General features: G+C 46.3%; 1 protein-coding gene across 5 annotated transcripts; it reads left to right on the forward strand.

Moving 5' to 3' along the window:
* The first annotated feature begins 596 nt into the window (after nt 1-596).
* On the forward strand, nt 597-14101 carry TMEM11 (transmembrane protein 11). Of its 5 annotated transcripts, none has more exons than XM_036222305.1 (3): nt 661-825; nt 3717-3877; nt 13202-14101. In XM_036222305.1, the coding sequence occupies exons 1-3, from the start codon at nt 676-678 to the stop codon at nt 13716-13718; spliced, it is 828 nt and encodes a 275-aa protein (XP_036078198.1). In that variant the 5' UTR covers nt 661-675; the 3' UTR covers nt 13719-14101. The 5 variants fall into 5 exon arrangements, with proteins under 5 accessions (XP_015993089.1, XP_036078198.1, XP_015993091.1 ...); XM_016137605.1 differs by having other exon boundaries at nt 755-825; nt 3717-4009; XM_016137603.2 differs by lacking the exon at nt 3717-3877 and having other exon boundaries at nt 597-825.
* Nucleotides 14102-14328: the final 227 nt, after the last annotated feature.

The following is a 14328-nucleotide window of genomic DNA, read 5'->3' on the forward strand; positions in this document are numbered from 1 at the left end:
CTGGCCCTATCTAAAATGGGCTTTTCTCTATCACAGAACCCTATTTCTTACATAGCAATGATCACATGTTGAAGCTCTTCGCTTTCAAACTTCCGACCGCCTGCAAGCAGAGACCCAGTCTGTCTTGTCTCCAAAGTGTCCCTGGAGTCGAAAATTTGGGGGAATGGAGCGGGAGCAGCGACTGCCTCCGAGAGGGCATGGGTGCGCCTTCTACCCCTCGGTGACCTTAACAGTCATACACGACTGTCAAGGGCACGTCAGGCCGCCTTCGCAGAGGGCGAACCCGAGGTGCCCAGCTAAAAGCGGCAGAATAGGAGCAAGGAAAGCACGGCGCCGTCTCAGCGGCCGCAAAGGGCAACTCCAGGACGCCTCCCGTGCGGCGCTCTGGGAGTTGTAGTCGCTTTCTTTTCCACTCTCCTTCAGCTTCTTGATCTCGAAACCCCGGACGTACTCGTGGGTGGGTACCTGTGACTACCAGGTTGTGAACTTTGGGGATTTCAATTTCTAAATAGGAACGCTGAATAGGTCTCTGCCCAGGACGGTTCTCGCACGCCTCCCAATGTGAGGACTACATTTTCCAGGCAACTTCGAGGAGGCGGGGCTTTCCAGTACGTAGTGCATTGTGGGCATTGTAGTCTAGAGGGGCTCAGTTTCCACCTCTCGAGCTGTCCTGGGATGCAGCCCGGACTACATTTCCCTTCCGTCCGCTCGCTAGCCCAAGGCTGCCTTGGCGCGAGACATTTGCGAGCAGTGTGTCTCCAAGATGGCCGCGTGGGGAAGGAGGCGCCTTGGCCCGAGCAGCAGCGGCAGCAGCGCCCGGGAGAGGTGAGATTCGGCGGCTTGTTGCTTCCCCAGGGTGTGTGACTCAGGAGCTGGTGAGCCAGTGAGGCCTCTTGGGGCTGCTGCGCTCTCTCTGCTTTAATTCCCTGGCTCCTTCTCGCCCACTCACCCTCCCGTCCCCCCGCCGGGCACGCGGGGTTCCAATCCGGGCCCATTCGGGATCCGGGTGGAAACCGGCGCCCAGTTGAGCCGGGCCAAAGCGGTCTCCACGGTGTGTTCAAGGGAGGGGGCCAGGGAGGGGGCAAGGGAGGGGGCAAGGACGGGGTCCGGCGAGGTGGGTCGCGGTCGTATAGGGTCTGGGCCGAGATGGAGGCCGGGTGGCGCGGAGTGGACCGGGGCTCCGCGCAGGCCCAAGGAGTCCGCCCAGCTGCCCGCGGGGCCGTGCGGCGTTCGAGGCTCCCACTCCTGGCTACACGTGGGCCATCTCGGCCGTGGCCCCGGACTTGGCGAGGAGTGGCTCCTGAGAGGGAGAAGGAACTCTTCACCGAGCGGGCCTGCTGCAGGAAGGGAAGTGCGATCTCCACGTTACTGGAGGTAGTCTTAACCTTCCCCAGTTGTGTTTCTGACCGAGAGCCGGCCGCTTCCTCGAGATGATTCTTAGGACTTTTTGAAGGTTTTCTGCAAGCTCCCCTGTCTTGGAAGTCCTTAAAAGTGACCTTTCTTAATGAATGGTGTGTGGATCGGGAGTTAGGAGCTTGTTTCTTCCAAATGGATCTCTATTTGGCGAACTGATTTCTAGGTTATTAGATTGGAGTACTTTTACCGTTTTTGCGTTTGGAAAGCCATTTCAGCCAATAGAAGCCATTAGAAGCTGTTAATCTACTAGAAGTTTGGGAAAGGATGTCTATTGGTGGAGTCACCTGGACTAAACTGTCGATTCTGTTACGGCGTAGCAGAGGTTAGCAAGAAATGAGTTTCTTGTGTGCATTTTTTGTCTTTTTGGTGAAGACTGTTAAACGTGTTCTCTTCTCCTTTCTGTCAACAACTTTACCCCGCATTATTCCTTTTCTCTGATTCTATCTCATATTCATCGCAGTTTCCTTCAGATAGTTTTCCCAGTCCAGAAAATTCTTCGTGTTTGATAGTTGCTATGGACAGACCTCCTTTAGCTTGCATTTTATTCTTGAGCTCAGAGTTATCCAGCATTGGCCGTTCTGCATTTACTCTTCCCAGAAAAAGCAGTGAATGGCAAGCAGATACTTTTGTTTTTCCAACTCCCACCTTGTATTTCGTAGATTGGCGGGTAGGAAGTAAATAAAGAGACGTTGATGATTTCCAGATGGCCTTAGAAACTAGTAAATATTTTCAAGGTCTTTAATGTGAACATTAGTCCTTTAGTAATAGAAAATAACCAGTTAAGGAAAATTAGAGTATCAGAGAGAAAGGCATTCATACCTCCTCTTTGGATAAAAACAACTGAAAGGGCCAAATGGGGATGCCTCAGTCATCATACAGGGACTGTTAAACCTTTACTGATTTAAAAAATTAGATATTGGGGATTTTTTTTCTCCTTGGTTCAGGATAATCATTAATTCAAATCTGAGTTTGCAAACCAGCAGCCTATAGGCTGAATCCAGTCCTTGATTGTTGACCCTCCGTTTTTAAGAGATTTAAATCAGTTGCCGGGTTTATAAATTGAAAATTTTCACAGAACACTCTCCTCGAAAAGCTGAATAGTGGCTGACTTTTTTGGTCAGTTCAAGTGCTTTCTAGTTCATCATTCATCACCTGACAGCTTGACTCACTCATTGCAGTTTCTTTCCTGCCTGGTCTCCTTAGGTGTTCAAGTTGCAACCATTGGCCTGAAACTGAAGTTTACGCTCACACATGCAGATGTTGTGTATTAGACAGGAATGGGGCATCTGATTTTGAGGTTTGGGTGACACCGTCGCTCCTCCCAGATAATTCCCTGTGGAGGGGGGTACCCCCTTGATTGCACCATCTGTCTTGCTTCCAGATAACTCATTGTGGCGGAAGAGGGGGTATATATGTGACACACTGGGACTCCTTTGCCTTTGCTATAAGGCCCTAGCTGTACTCTGTTGGAAAGCATAGTTTGTCTAAAAGCCTCCCATGCTGAGCAGGGGCTGGAAACATACTGCCTTCTCCCCACACCCCAACAACGCCAGCTAGCTAATTTCTGGGCACAACTCAATTCCTGCTCAGTGGTTGGGAAGACTGTTTGGGTGGGGCAGGCTGGGTTAATTGATTGGCAAGGACCACAGATTATGAGGCCCCAGTCTATCGGTTCTTGTGACTGAAATAGGCTGTTTATGGCTCTTTAAATGACTTTGTTCCATGTCACATTTGTGCTCAGATCTCAGCTCCACATTATAAGATCACTTTCCCTAGTTGCTGCACATACTTGGTTGGAAAGTGCTTTATGCTGAAACTGAACGAAACATGGCCTGGTTTAGGGCAAGAGCTAGAACAGAGCAATGCTTTGGGCAAACTTTCCAGATTTGCCAGTGGCTGCAAACTCTAAAGCATGCCTTGTATTTAAAGGCCCTGCCTGGTGCCACATTGTCTACAAGAATTACTGCCATCAGCTGTGTATTAATGATGGTTGAGTTTAGAACCTAGTTCTTGAGTTTAGAGCTGTATTAATTCGGTGGCCACTCGTCACATGTGGAAGTTAATTAAAATTAAAATGAAAAATTCAGCTCATCAGTCATACTAGCCACATTTTATGTTCTTGGTAGCCATATGTGGCTGTGACTACCCTATTGGATAGCACAGATACAGAACATATCCATCATTGCAGAAAGTTCTATTGAGAGAACAGTGATGGTCTAGACTGAAATAAGAGAGGGGTGGAAATAGCAAAATGAAAGCTGCTTGCATGTTGATTTTTCTCTCCACTCCATTAAATCTAGGGAATCAACAGTGTTTGTAATGAAGAACATCAGACTCTGAGCTGTAACCTGAATTCTTGTCCAAAATTCAGCACACTGGCAGCGAGCTCACGAAACAGATTGCCACTTGTCCTGTCGGCGTCTTTGAGACACACTTGCCCATCTAGGAAAGCACAGTGCAGGTATCTGTGTGTTCTGCCACTTGAGTGGTAACCCGGACCAGCTCACAGACGGTCCACCTGTCTCCTTGTACCGCTTGTCTTCACTTCCTCAGGGCCCCTGAGCACCCCTGAGTTCTCCGTGATTGTTGGAATGTGAGTATAGCCAAGTTTCCCAGTTCCTGTTTTTATCATCACGTGACGGTGTATTTGATCTGATTCTAATTATGATTTGAGGCAGCAGCACTGTTTAAAGGGCTGAGCACGCTGGACTAATTGCTCAGGTTTTAGGGTAAAATCACTTTTTGTGGCCTGACCCTCCCCTGGCTTGTGCAGCCATCTGCTCCAGTGTTTTTAGGCAGCCAGTACCTGGGGATTACTTCTATATCTTCTGTAGCCAGCTTTACTCCTCAGGACTTGATCCTTTGACAGCTTTCCTTTTATATGTGAATCAGACGGATTTGGTCCTGGGTTGCCAGTGGAGGGTTTAGTTCCCAGTCCAGCTGAACAGATCGTCTACAAGCCATGTGGGCAGGGAGCACACATTTCCCTTGTTTTGATCTGATCCTTTCCTTTTATTGCTGAGGACTGCCAGGGGTTTAGGGTGTTTTATTTCCCTTGAAGAAGAACTGTTTTGGCTCTAGTGTTTGGTGGAAATGTTTGTTTCCTTCTGGTCGGGACGAGCCTTACAGGCACAGCATCTGCACCCAAGTCTGTAAGTGTATAGCTCTGAGGGTGCTGGGTCCCACTCAGCTGACTACCAGAAGGTGGAGTCATACATGTTCTGATTTCAGAAATTGGATATTATAGGTTAGGATCTGCTGTGGTTCATCCTTTTTGGCATGAATTTCTGTTTTCCTTGATTCAATCAACCAGTCTGGATTCCAGTTGCAATAACTTGTACCTCTGTGGTTTAGTCCTTTAGCCAGAGGTCCCCAACTTTTTGGCACCAGAGACTGATGCTCCTATGAGAATCTAATCCCTGATGATCTGAAGTGGAGCTGAGGAGGTGATGCTGGTGCTGGGGAGTGCTGGGGAGCAGCTGCAAATACAGATGAAGCTTCGCTTGCCTCCTGCTGTGCAGCCCCATTCCTGACAGACCATGGACCGGTATGGGTCCATGGTCCGGGGGGTTGGGGACCCCAGCTTTAGACCACATTCCAATTCAGGCTCAACTTTCTGAAGAAAAGAGGGATGTCTTATGTCCAGGAAGGTGAGGAGGAGGCTGAAGCCAAGCCTGAGTTGGGCTTCTCTACTCTGGGCCTGTGGGGGGTGGGGTGGGCTGTGTGTGTGTGCTGGGGTGGAGGGGAGTGTGGGTGTGTGTATATACATGCTCCTCAGTGAGTGAGGGCAGTGGGAGGACGTGGAAAATACTACACAGAGTGAGCACACACAGGAACCTCTCAGCTGCCACTGTGTTCTGTCCCTGGTGCTAGCAGCAACATTATGGGCCACTGAGTTCTTAGAAAAGCCAGTAATCACATAGTAGTCATAACAGTTTAGCTCAGGGCTGTCCATTAGGGCAGCCATTTAATTATATATGGCTATCAAGCATTTGAAACGTAGCTCGTGTCTGAGGAACTGAATGTTTCAGTTTACTTAATTTTAATTAATTTCAACAGCTGCATGGACTTTAAACTGGGTGGTGCTTTGCAGCTGTCACTTTGGTTTGCACACGCAAACCCCATCCTGTCTTCCCTGAAGCACTCTGGGAGAGCTAGAGCTTTTGCCCCATTTGACACCAGGGAAGCTGGCTCAGAGCAGCAAGGAGGTTTGCCCGTGGACAAAGCCAGTGATTGATTGAGAGGGAACTTGAATCCAGGCCTCTTTGCTCCCACATTTGGGGTACTGTGTTCTTGTTCACAAAGCAGAATGCTGCCCAGTTACCAGAACACGGAGGAGGAAAGTATTCTCTTGCCCTTGCTTTTTTTGAAGTAGATAAAAATGCCAGGTGCCCTACAGAAGTTCTTTGGCCTGTATGGAACTGTTTTCAGTATTTGGGGCAACATGCATGTGTCTTTTTGTTCTAACTGGCCTTTAAATCCATAGCATAGAATTTTACTGCTTTCTTTGGCTCCTGAGGAAGCAAGCAATTTTTGGTTAGCCAAAAGTGAGTTTTCCTACAGATGGGAGTAGAAGTAGAGTCCAGCACCTCACATGTCATAGGTGATCAAGTGAGTACATGCTTATTAGGTGGAAAGCAACATAGCATATGGACTTAGTTTAATTTTTCAGTCACCGGTTCTCTTAATTTCTGTAATTGTTTTTTTTTCTCCCGTCACTCATTTCAAATGTAGTTACACGAATGTCTATTGGGAACCTGTCACATTCAGGCCCAGTGCTGGGGATACCATGATGAAAGTACATTCTCTGCTTTAAAGGAGCTTGAAGTCAACAGCCTTTTGTATTTCAGGTGGGAGCTCACACCTCAGTCCTGCTTGTGACCCCAGGGCCTGCTCCAGGAAGTGGGCCTAAAGCAAGTGCTTCCACTATAGTTAGATTTGGTTCTGGTTCTAGTGTGACCAGAAAAGGATGGTGGCTTGCAGGACAGTTTGGCCAGTGCTTGCTTGAGTAAAACATGGAAATGGAATTGTCCTCACGCTCACTGGCAGGACACCTCAGCAATGAGAAGCCGCCTCCACTCAGACCTGGCTGCAATGGTGGGCTTGTTCCCCGAAAGCACAGGCTTCTTTGCAGGCACCCAGGAGCTGCTGGAGTGGAAGTTGGGTGTCTACTGCTGTCTTCGGCTGTGGAGGGCCCATGTCTCTGGTCTCTTCACCCCAGGGGATACAGAGCTATTGAACAGCATTTTTCTTAAGAAAAGGTTTATAATTTTTCCATTATAAAAGGAGCACATTTAATTTTTTTATATACAAAAAAGAATGAAGAAAAATAAAATTTAAAAGTCAGCTGTTAGACCACCATCCAGAGAAAACTGTTACTGACCTTTTATCATGTATAGCACCTTTGATAACCCCCCAGATAGTTTGTCTTGGATTTTTAAAAATTATATGTTAAACCTATCAAAAGTATATTTCTGAGTGTGAAAAGTCATTAACTTACTACCATATGTATGACCCTTGAAAATATGTTAAATAAAAGAAGACAGTCACAAAAGCCAGTGTACTATATGATTGCATGTATATTAAATGTCCATAATAGGCCAACCCAGAGAGTCAAGAAGTAGATTAGCGATTGCCAAGGGATAGAAGGGCTGGAAGACATGCAGAGTGATGGGTTTCTTCTTGGGATAATACAAATGATCTAAAATTGATTGTGGTGTTCTTTGCACAACTTGGTGAAAGTGCTGAGCCTTGGAATTGTACACTTTAAATGGGCGAATTGTATGGGGTATGAATTATATCTCAGTAAAGCTGTCACTAAAAAAGTACATATTACGAGTTACCACCTCACACTCATCAGGAAGCCTACTATTAAAAACAAAACAGTGCTATCGAGAATGTGGATAATGGGAAAAAAACATAAGTGTTGGTGAGGATGTGAGAAATTGGAACCCTGCTGCACTGATGGTGGGAATGTAAAATGGTACAGCTGCTGTGGAAAACAGTATAGTGGTTCCTCAAAAAAGGAAAAATAGAATTACTGTGTGAACCCACAATTCCATTTCTAGGTATATATCCAAAGATATTGAAAGGGACTCAAACATATTTGTATACCTATATTCATAGTATTATTCACTACAGCTAGAAAGTGGAAATAAATGTCCATCAGTGGATGAATGGACAAATAAAATGTGGTTTATACATACATTGGGATATTATTGATCCTTAAAAAGGAAGGAAATGGACACATGCTATATAACATGGATGAACCTTGAAAACATTATGTCAGGTGAAATAAGCCAGTCACAGAAGGACAGAGACTGTATGATTCCACTTACATGAGATACCTAGAATAGTCACATTCATAGAGATAGAAAGTAGAATGATCAGGGTGGTGTAGGGTGAGAGTTATTGCTTAATGGGTAAAGAGTTTTAGTTTTGTAAGATGAAGAAGTTCTGGAGATTGTTTGCACAATATTGTGAATATACTTAACATTACTGAACTGTACACTTACTAGTTAAGGTAGTAAATTTTGTTATGTGTATTTTACCATAATTAAAAATTAGAAAACCTGTGTGCTCACCACTCAGCTTAAGAAGTAGAAAACTAGCATTAACCTGGTCCACATGTCCCTCCTCCCAGGCCGAAGCCACCTCGCTCCTGAATTGTCTGTCATTCCCCTGATTTTCTGCATAGTTACTGTATATGAAAACATTCCTCAATAGCACATCCTTTAGTTTTCTATGCTTTTGAATTATGTATGTGCAATGACCATCTGCATGTGTTTTATACCTGTTTTCCCCTCTATCTTACATGTAAGGGACTCAGTTGCACAACTCTGACTCCATTTTCACTCTTGTGGAGGATGTCACTATTCGTCTTCCATCAATAATTTTTTGTTTCATCAAACAATGTTGCTCTGAACATTCTTGTACAGCTCTGACTTGGGGAGGTGTCTCAAGACTTTGGGATCCCATGTTTGAGACTTCTGCAATCCCAGGTTCATTTGAGACCGATTTTGCTATGGTATGAGGGACCATGAGGCGCCCAGATCCTGGAGGAAATGGAGTTTGTTCTGTGATCCCTCATAGGCCACCTTTTTGCTGGAAAGCCAGTGTTTCTCGAGTGTCACCAGAGGAGATTCAGAGAAGAGGAGAGGAGGGTCTTAGGTATCAGGCTTCAGGCTGACCCTGGTTGAAGGCAGAAGAGGCAGTTTCAAGAGCTCTAGTCACAAGTTCAGTGTCTGTAGCAGTCACTCAAGCTCAGATAGGTTCATGCCCTGCTCCACGTGCTAGTTAAGGGCTCAACATTCAAAACAATCTCAGTGCTGGTAGAGGGTGTTTAGGAGAATAACCCTGTCCTGTAAGTACTAAAGGTTCAAAACTTTTTTGTTTAAAAGGGATCCCCTTTTCTTTCTAGAGCCACTCCATTCCCCTCCCCAGTGACATAATTCTTAGGTCTTTGTATATCTGTCCAGAAATGTTTTATGCATATAAAAGCAAATGGATACCTTTTAAAAAATATACTAAAGACCACATACCATAAACAATGTTCTGTACTTGCCTTGTCACTTCTATTTCTTAGAGACTTTTCCATTATCAGTGCTCTCTCTGTTTTTAAACACTAACTTTTTATTACGCTGTCTTACTGGTCATTTCACACCTGCAATGAAAAAGCAAAAATACAGTCTCGTAGTAAGTCCAGGGCTCAAAAGGTTCCACTTAGCTGTTTTTTGGTTTTTTTGTTCTTTAATTCTGTTCTCCTGTACCAGAGTTCAAATTAGGGGTTGGATGGTGATGCTCAAAAATGGTTCAAGGCAATCTTCTAACTAGTTCTTAATTGGGTTTCATTTGACCCAGAAACAAAAGCAAGCTATACGTGGGTGGGCGATGGGGTAGCTGGGTGGCTGTAGACATGGCTTTCTCCTGGGTGTCCTCAGCTACCAGGTTTTTGAAGTGACAGTTCATGTCAACCATGCAGAACTGAATCTGGTGGTCCAGGCAGCCTTTAAAACCTACATTTTCCAGGGCAGATGACACCCCACTGTCAGCGCAGGGGAAAGGAGTGGGTGCTGCTTGGCAGGTGGCCTCTAACAAAGGGGACCTCCTACTTATGTGTCCATGTTTGTTTGGAACCTGGCTATTTTCTTCCTTGTACATTATTAGGAATCCTAGAAATCTCTAGACTTGAGATTTCATCCTTTCCCAGTGGAAACTAAGGATCTCTTTTCTGAATTGGGTGTAGCAGGTTTCGCTTTATATAAGGACTTTGTGAGTTTATGGCACTGCTGGCTGGTCCAGCTTCTAAGACTGCCTTGTCTGGAGGTGCCTGGGAAGTTACTTGAGTGTTTATGCTCATCTTCACACTACAGAAAGTTCATTTACGTTGATGGAGAGGAGTGAGGCGATTTGCCCACACCACAGTAAGATATGGGGGCTCCAGGAAACAGTATGCTTTCGCAGTCTCAGGGTGTATGTACTGGCTGAGTACATGTCTATTCATGTTCCTCTGAGCTGTGGTGGTCATGACTGCCCGCCAATGAAGGCACAAGGTAACAACTAGTCGTGTCTGCTCCTGTGCTGTTGGGGCTGAAAATGGGTGTACCTGATGACAGTAGTGAGATGGTACTTCACTTCCACTTGGTGGGACCAGTGGACACACACACTAAGCTGTGTTAACAAATGATAGGAGATGCCCTTACCTACCACACTTGCCTGAGGAACCGGAGGGAGCCTCCCCCTGGGATGGGCTGGCAAAGGTGGGCCTGGGTACATATGGATACCAGCTGGGCTTGCAGAGGAGAGGTCAGCAGGGAGCTGAGGAGGGACTCGGTTAGCATGGGATGGGGCAAGGTAGGGTATGCCCACTGATGTGTTTAAGATGGAGCAAGCGGTCTGTTCAGCTGCTGGAGTTCCGACTGGCATTATTGTGCTTAGCACTTATTTCACATTTAGGATGAATACAGTCTGCTGGGAAGAGAAGGGTACTGCTCTACTAAGGTAGATTTGGAGTTTGGCAAGAACATTCTGTAATCTCAACCTTAAACACCTACGTTTTGCTTTGAGTGTTCCAGAGGACTTTGTGGCCAGAAAGCTCACTTTGGATGGCAGCAAGTTGTCCTCTGGTCTCACTGTGATAGCTAGCAGAACGCAACAGATTTGGAAGTGCCACCTCTGCAGTTCACAGATCATGCATGATTTGACCCCTCCCTTTCTCTTGTTCTCTCCCCTCTGTCTCTCTTGGCTGATGGACTTCAGAACATAAAGGAAATCTCTGGGCCAGGAGTGCTCCTGCCTGGGAGCTAGTCAGCCTTTTATTAGTGACTTTAATGTCTCATGTGACTTCCTCTTAGGTTTGCTTGTTTGCTAAAGGTGGTTTCTATAGTGCTAAATCCTGCCTAGGAGTAATAATTGAAACACTCTCCCTCTTACCTCTCTGAATTAAAACCAAATGGAAAACCTCCATAAAGGCCTTCAAAAGGAGAACCCAGCTTTTCCCATTTCATAAAGTTCTGGTGGGTTCTTACAGAAATGGTTCATTAACTGTCCCAGGAAGGCAGCCCTGACCACTGGCATATGTAGCAAGGTATTTTGGCAGCATCTCATGTTTAGGAAGCTTCTTGTCCAACCCACAGGGAATAACTTCTCCCCAGTGCACACAGTTTAATGAGGACCTATGATTTAATTAGGAGGCTTCCCTGAGCCCAGATGAATTACAGTTACCTTTTCAGGATAAAGAGTGCCCTCTGCCTGAGTCCCACCAGTGCCTTTTGTTAAAGTGACTCCACCTATGAGTGAAGGCCCCCTTCTAGAGGACCCTACACTTGGTGGTACTGCTAGCCCATTCCCAATGACTTCATTTCTAATGTGACCACAAGAGTATTAGTCATTTATCCAACCAGAGTGAAACACTGCTTCTTAGATTTGCTTATTTGCTTTTAAAAGTAGCTTTACCATGCTGAATTCTGCCTGGGAATAATAACTGGAAGGAGCACTCAGTGCTCTGTAGAACAGGTTTCTCCAATCCTGTCCTTTTTCTTTAAAGTTTGCCGTGACAGTTCAGTTTCCACCACCCTTAACACGTAATTGCTGGGGCTACCTTAATGCTGAAAGCAGAAGTTCTGGGGAGCAACCTTGTTTTAAAAGCCTTCACTAGACCCTAATGTGCATACTCACTGACCAGGAATCTCTAAGCCCAGCTCCCTTGTGGCTTTACTCTGAATGACCACATGGTATGCATGTACTGAACCCTCAGCTGCTGGCCTGGTGTCTGTTAGCAGTAAGGGCTGTGCTTTTTGTTGGATAGTTGCAGCTCAGGTGGGTGGGCCACGTTCACCATGGTGTGGCTCAGCTCACTAATCCAGAACCCCAGTTGGAAGGGATGTGAACCTAGGCAGGGGGAACAGTGATCATGAGGAGCCTCCTCATCTTCGTGATGGTCTGACCAGCCTGGGCACCAGGGGTTGCTGAGGGGAAGGGGCTGCTTTTCACTCAGCATGTGATAGAAAATGGCTCTGCACAGTGTGGTAATATGAATTAAGCAACTTGATCCAGCCTCAAGAGCTGTGCCTAGCAGCACCCCTTTCAGAGTGCAGGCTAAAGATGACTTTTCAAATGAACAGATAACACAAAACTAGGAGAAACAGTGTATGCAGGGTGGCAGTATAGAGATTTAGAAAGATCTGGACAGGCTGAAACAAGCCAAGTGACAGAGACAAGGTGTGTACAGATCTGTAATAAGGTTTGCTTTTTGGGGGTATGTGAAGATTCTGCCCTGGATAGGAAGTTTGCACTAGAGAGCCCTCAGACTGAGAATCCTGAAACTACCTAAAATGCCCTTTTGGTCCATGGTCACTGCTGGTGTTTGGCCTTGATGTGGAGCTGAGCCTTCAGTAAGGTTCCATTGTGATGGTCCTATCACTCATCCCTAGTCCCAAGGGGAAAATATCAGCAGCACATCCACTTGAAGTGGGTCTTGTGAACAGTGTTTCTTAGTGAGTAAGAGCAGCATTTACTGGGTCTACAGAGTCAGAATGGGCAGGCACATCTGGGGCCCTCGTGGGATCCTTAACGTCCTCTGAATTTCAGAGTCAGTACTGTTCTTGAGATAGTGCCTTTCCTAATTAAATCAAAGGGCTTCTTTTTTCTAAGCAGTGGGCTAGGGTTAATGGCCTAGGGAAGGACTTTGTGCAGCTTGTTCTCCTGCAGGGGTTAGATGAGTTTAGTTCTCAAATCACCCAATATGAAGGCAACCCTATTTACCTTGTGTTTTGTAGGCAAAGGATGACTGCTTTTGAACCATGCAAAGGGCAAGGTGTCTGGCATCTGTCTCGGGTCTATAGGTTTCCATCGAAGAAGAATCCTCCTGCCAATTACCCTGATTAACCAAGAGCAGATTTCATCTTGCTGATCTTGGGCTTCTGTTGTGTGTGTGTAAATGTGATTCGGGGCTGAAATCATTGTATCCTTGGGTCTATTCTGTCCACTGCATTTAGGCTAACTGCCAAACCAAGTACATATTGTAGGTTGTCATCTTAAAGATCAGGATACTCTTTATGTTCCATTTTGTTCATTCAGAAAAACAACTCTACTGATTATCTTGAATATTGGGTTCTAAGAGAGATAAAAACATAAGTGAAATGTGGTACCCTCAAGAGCTCAGGCTCTTTGCTGAGCCCGAGGCCCAGACTTCCCCTCCGTGGCCTTCCCCTCAGTGTCTTGGTAAAGAAACAGTAAGTGCTTCCAGCCTAACCTTCTCCTCTTTCTCCCACCTCTCCATCATAAGGGTGAGCTTGTCGGCCACAGACTGTTACATCGTGCATGAGATCTACAACGGGGAGAACGCACAAGACCAATTTGAGTATGAGCTGGAGCAGGCCCTGGAAGCCCAGTACAAGTACATCGTGATCGAGCCCACCCGCATCGGCGATGAGACTGCCCGCTGGATCACTGTAGGCAACTGTCTACACAAGACCACCGTGCTGGCGGGTACTGCCTGCCTCTTCACCCCATTGGCACTGCCCTTAGATTACTCCCACTACATCTCCCTGCCTGCTGGTGTGCTGAGCCTGGCCTGCTGCACCCTCTACGGAATCTCCTGGCAGTTTGACCCTTGCTGCAAGTACCAAGTGGAGTATGATGCCTATAAACTGTCCCGCCTGCCCCTGCACACACTCACTTCCTCCACCCCAGTGGTGCTGGTCCGGAAGGATGATTTGCACAGAAAGAGACTGCACAATACGATAGCACTTGCTGCCCTGGTGTACTGTGTAAAGAAGATTTACGAACTCTACGCTGTATGATTTCAGTAGAACAGAGAAGCAAACAACCCAGCCCACAAGAGACAACAGAGTATTCAGGTTGCACAGTAACATTTTTGCTCTGTGAGGCATTGGAGCCCAGGGAGGTGTTTGGTTTAATATTTGTTATTTTAAAAAAAAAAAATAGCACAGATCACAAATGTACCAATGGTTTTTTCAACGCATCACACTAAGATGTGGATTTCCGTAACCCACAGGCAGTCTGAGGCTATGGAAGTCTGACTGGGCAGTGGAATGTTAATGTAAGCATTGCTGCTGAGGGGGTGTGAACGTGCTTGGGGGTGGGGGTCTTTAAGTATATTGTTTGGCTGTACCATCCAGAGCCAACCAGAAGCTATTGACCATTAAAATTATGAGAATTTCAACTCCAGGTGTCTTCTCTTTCCATGGCTGTCTGCAGCTGCTGCTGCGCAGTCCGTTCAGAATGGCAGCGTGCATGTAGAAGGAGCTGGCAACATGAAAACCACTCTGTTCCTTGCTGCAGCTTGGTGCCACCATTTGCAGCAAGAACAGACCTTTGAACAGGGAAGGCTTAGACCCAAGATAGCCCTGGGGCAGGACCCTTCCCAGAGCAGTCTCATGTCTCACTCTG

The sequence above is a fragment of the Rousettus aegyptiacus genome, unplaced genomic scaffold (assembly GCF_014176215.1).
Source record: "Rousettus aegyptiacus isolate mRouAeg1 unplaced genomic scaffold, mRouAeg1.p scaffold_m13_p_6, whole genome shotgun sequence".
NCBI classification, from domain to species: domain Eukaryota; kingdom Metazoa; phylum Chordata; class Mammalia; order Chiroptera; family Pteropodidae; genus Rousettus; species Rousettus aegyptiacus.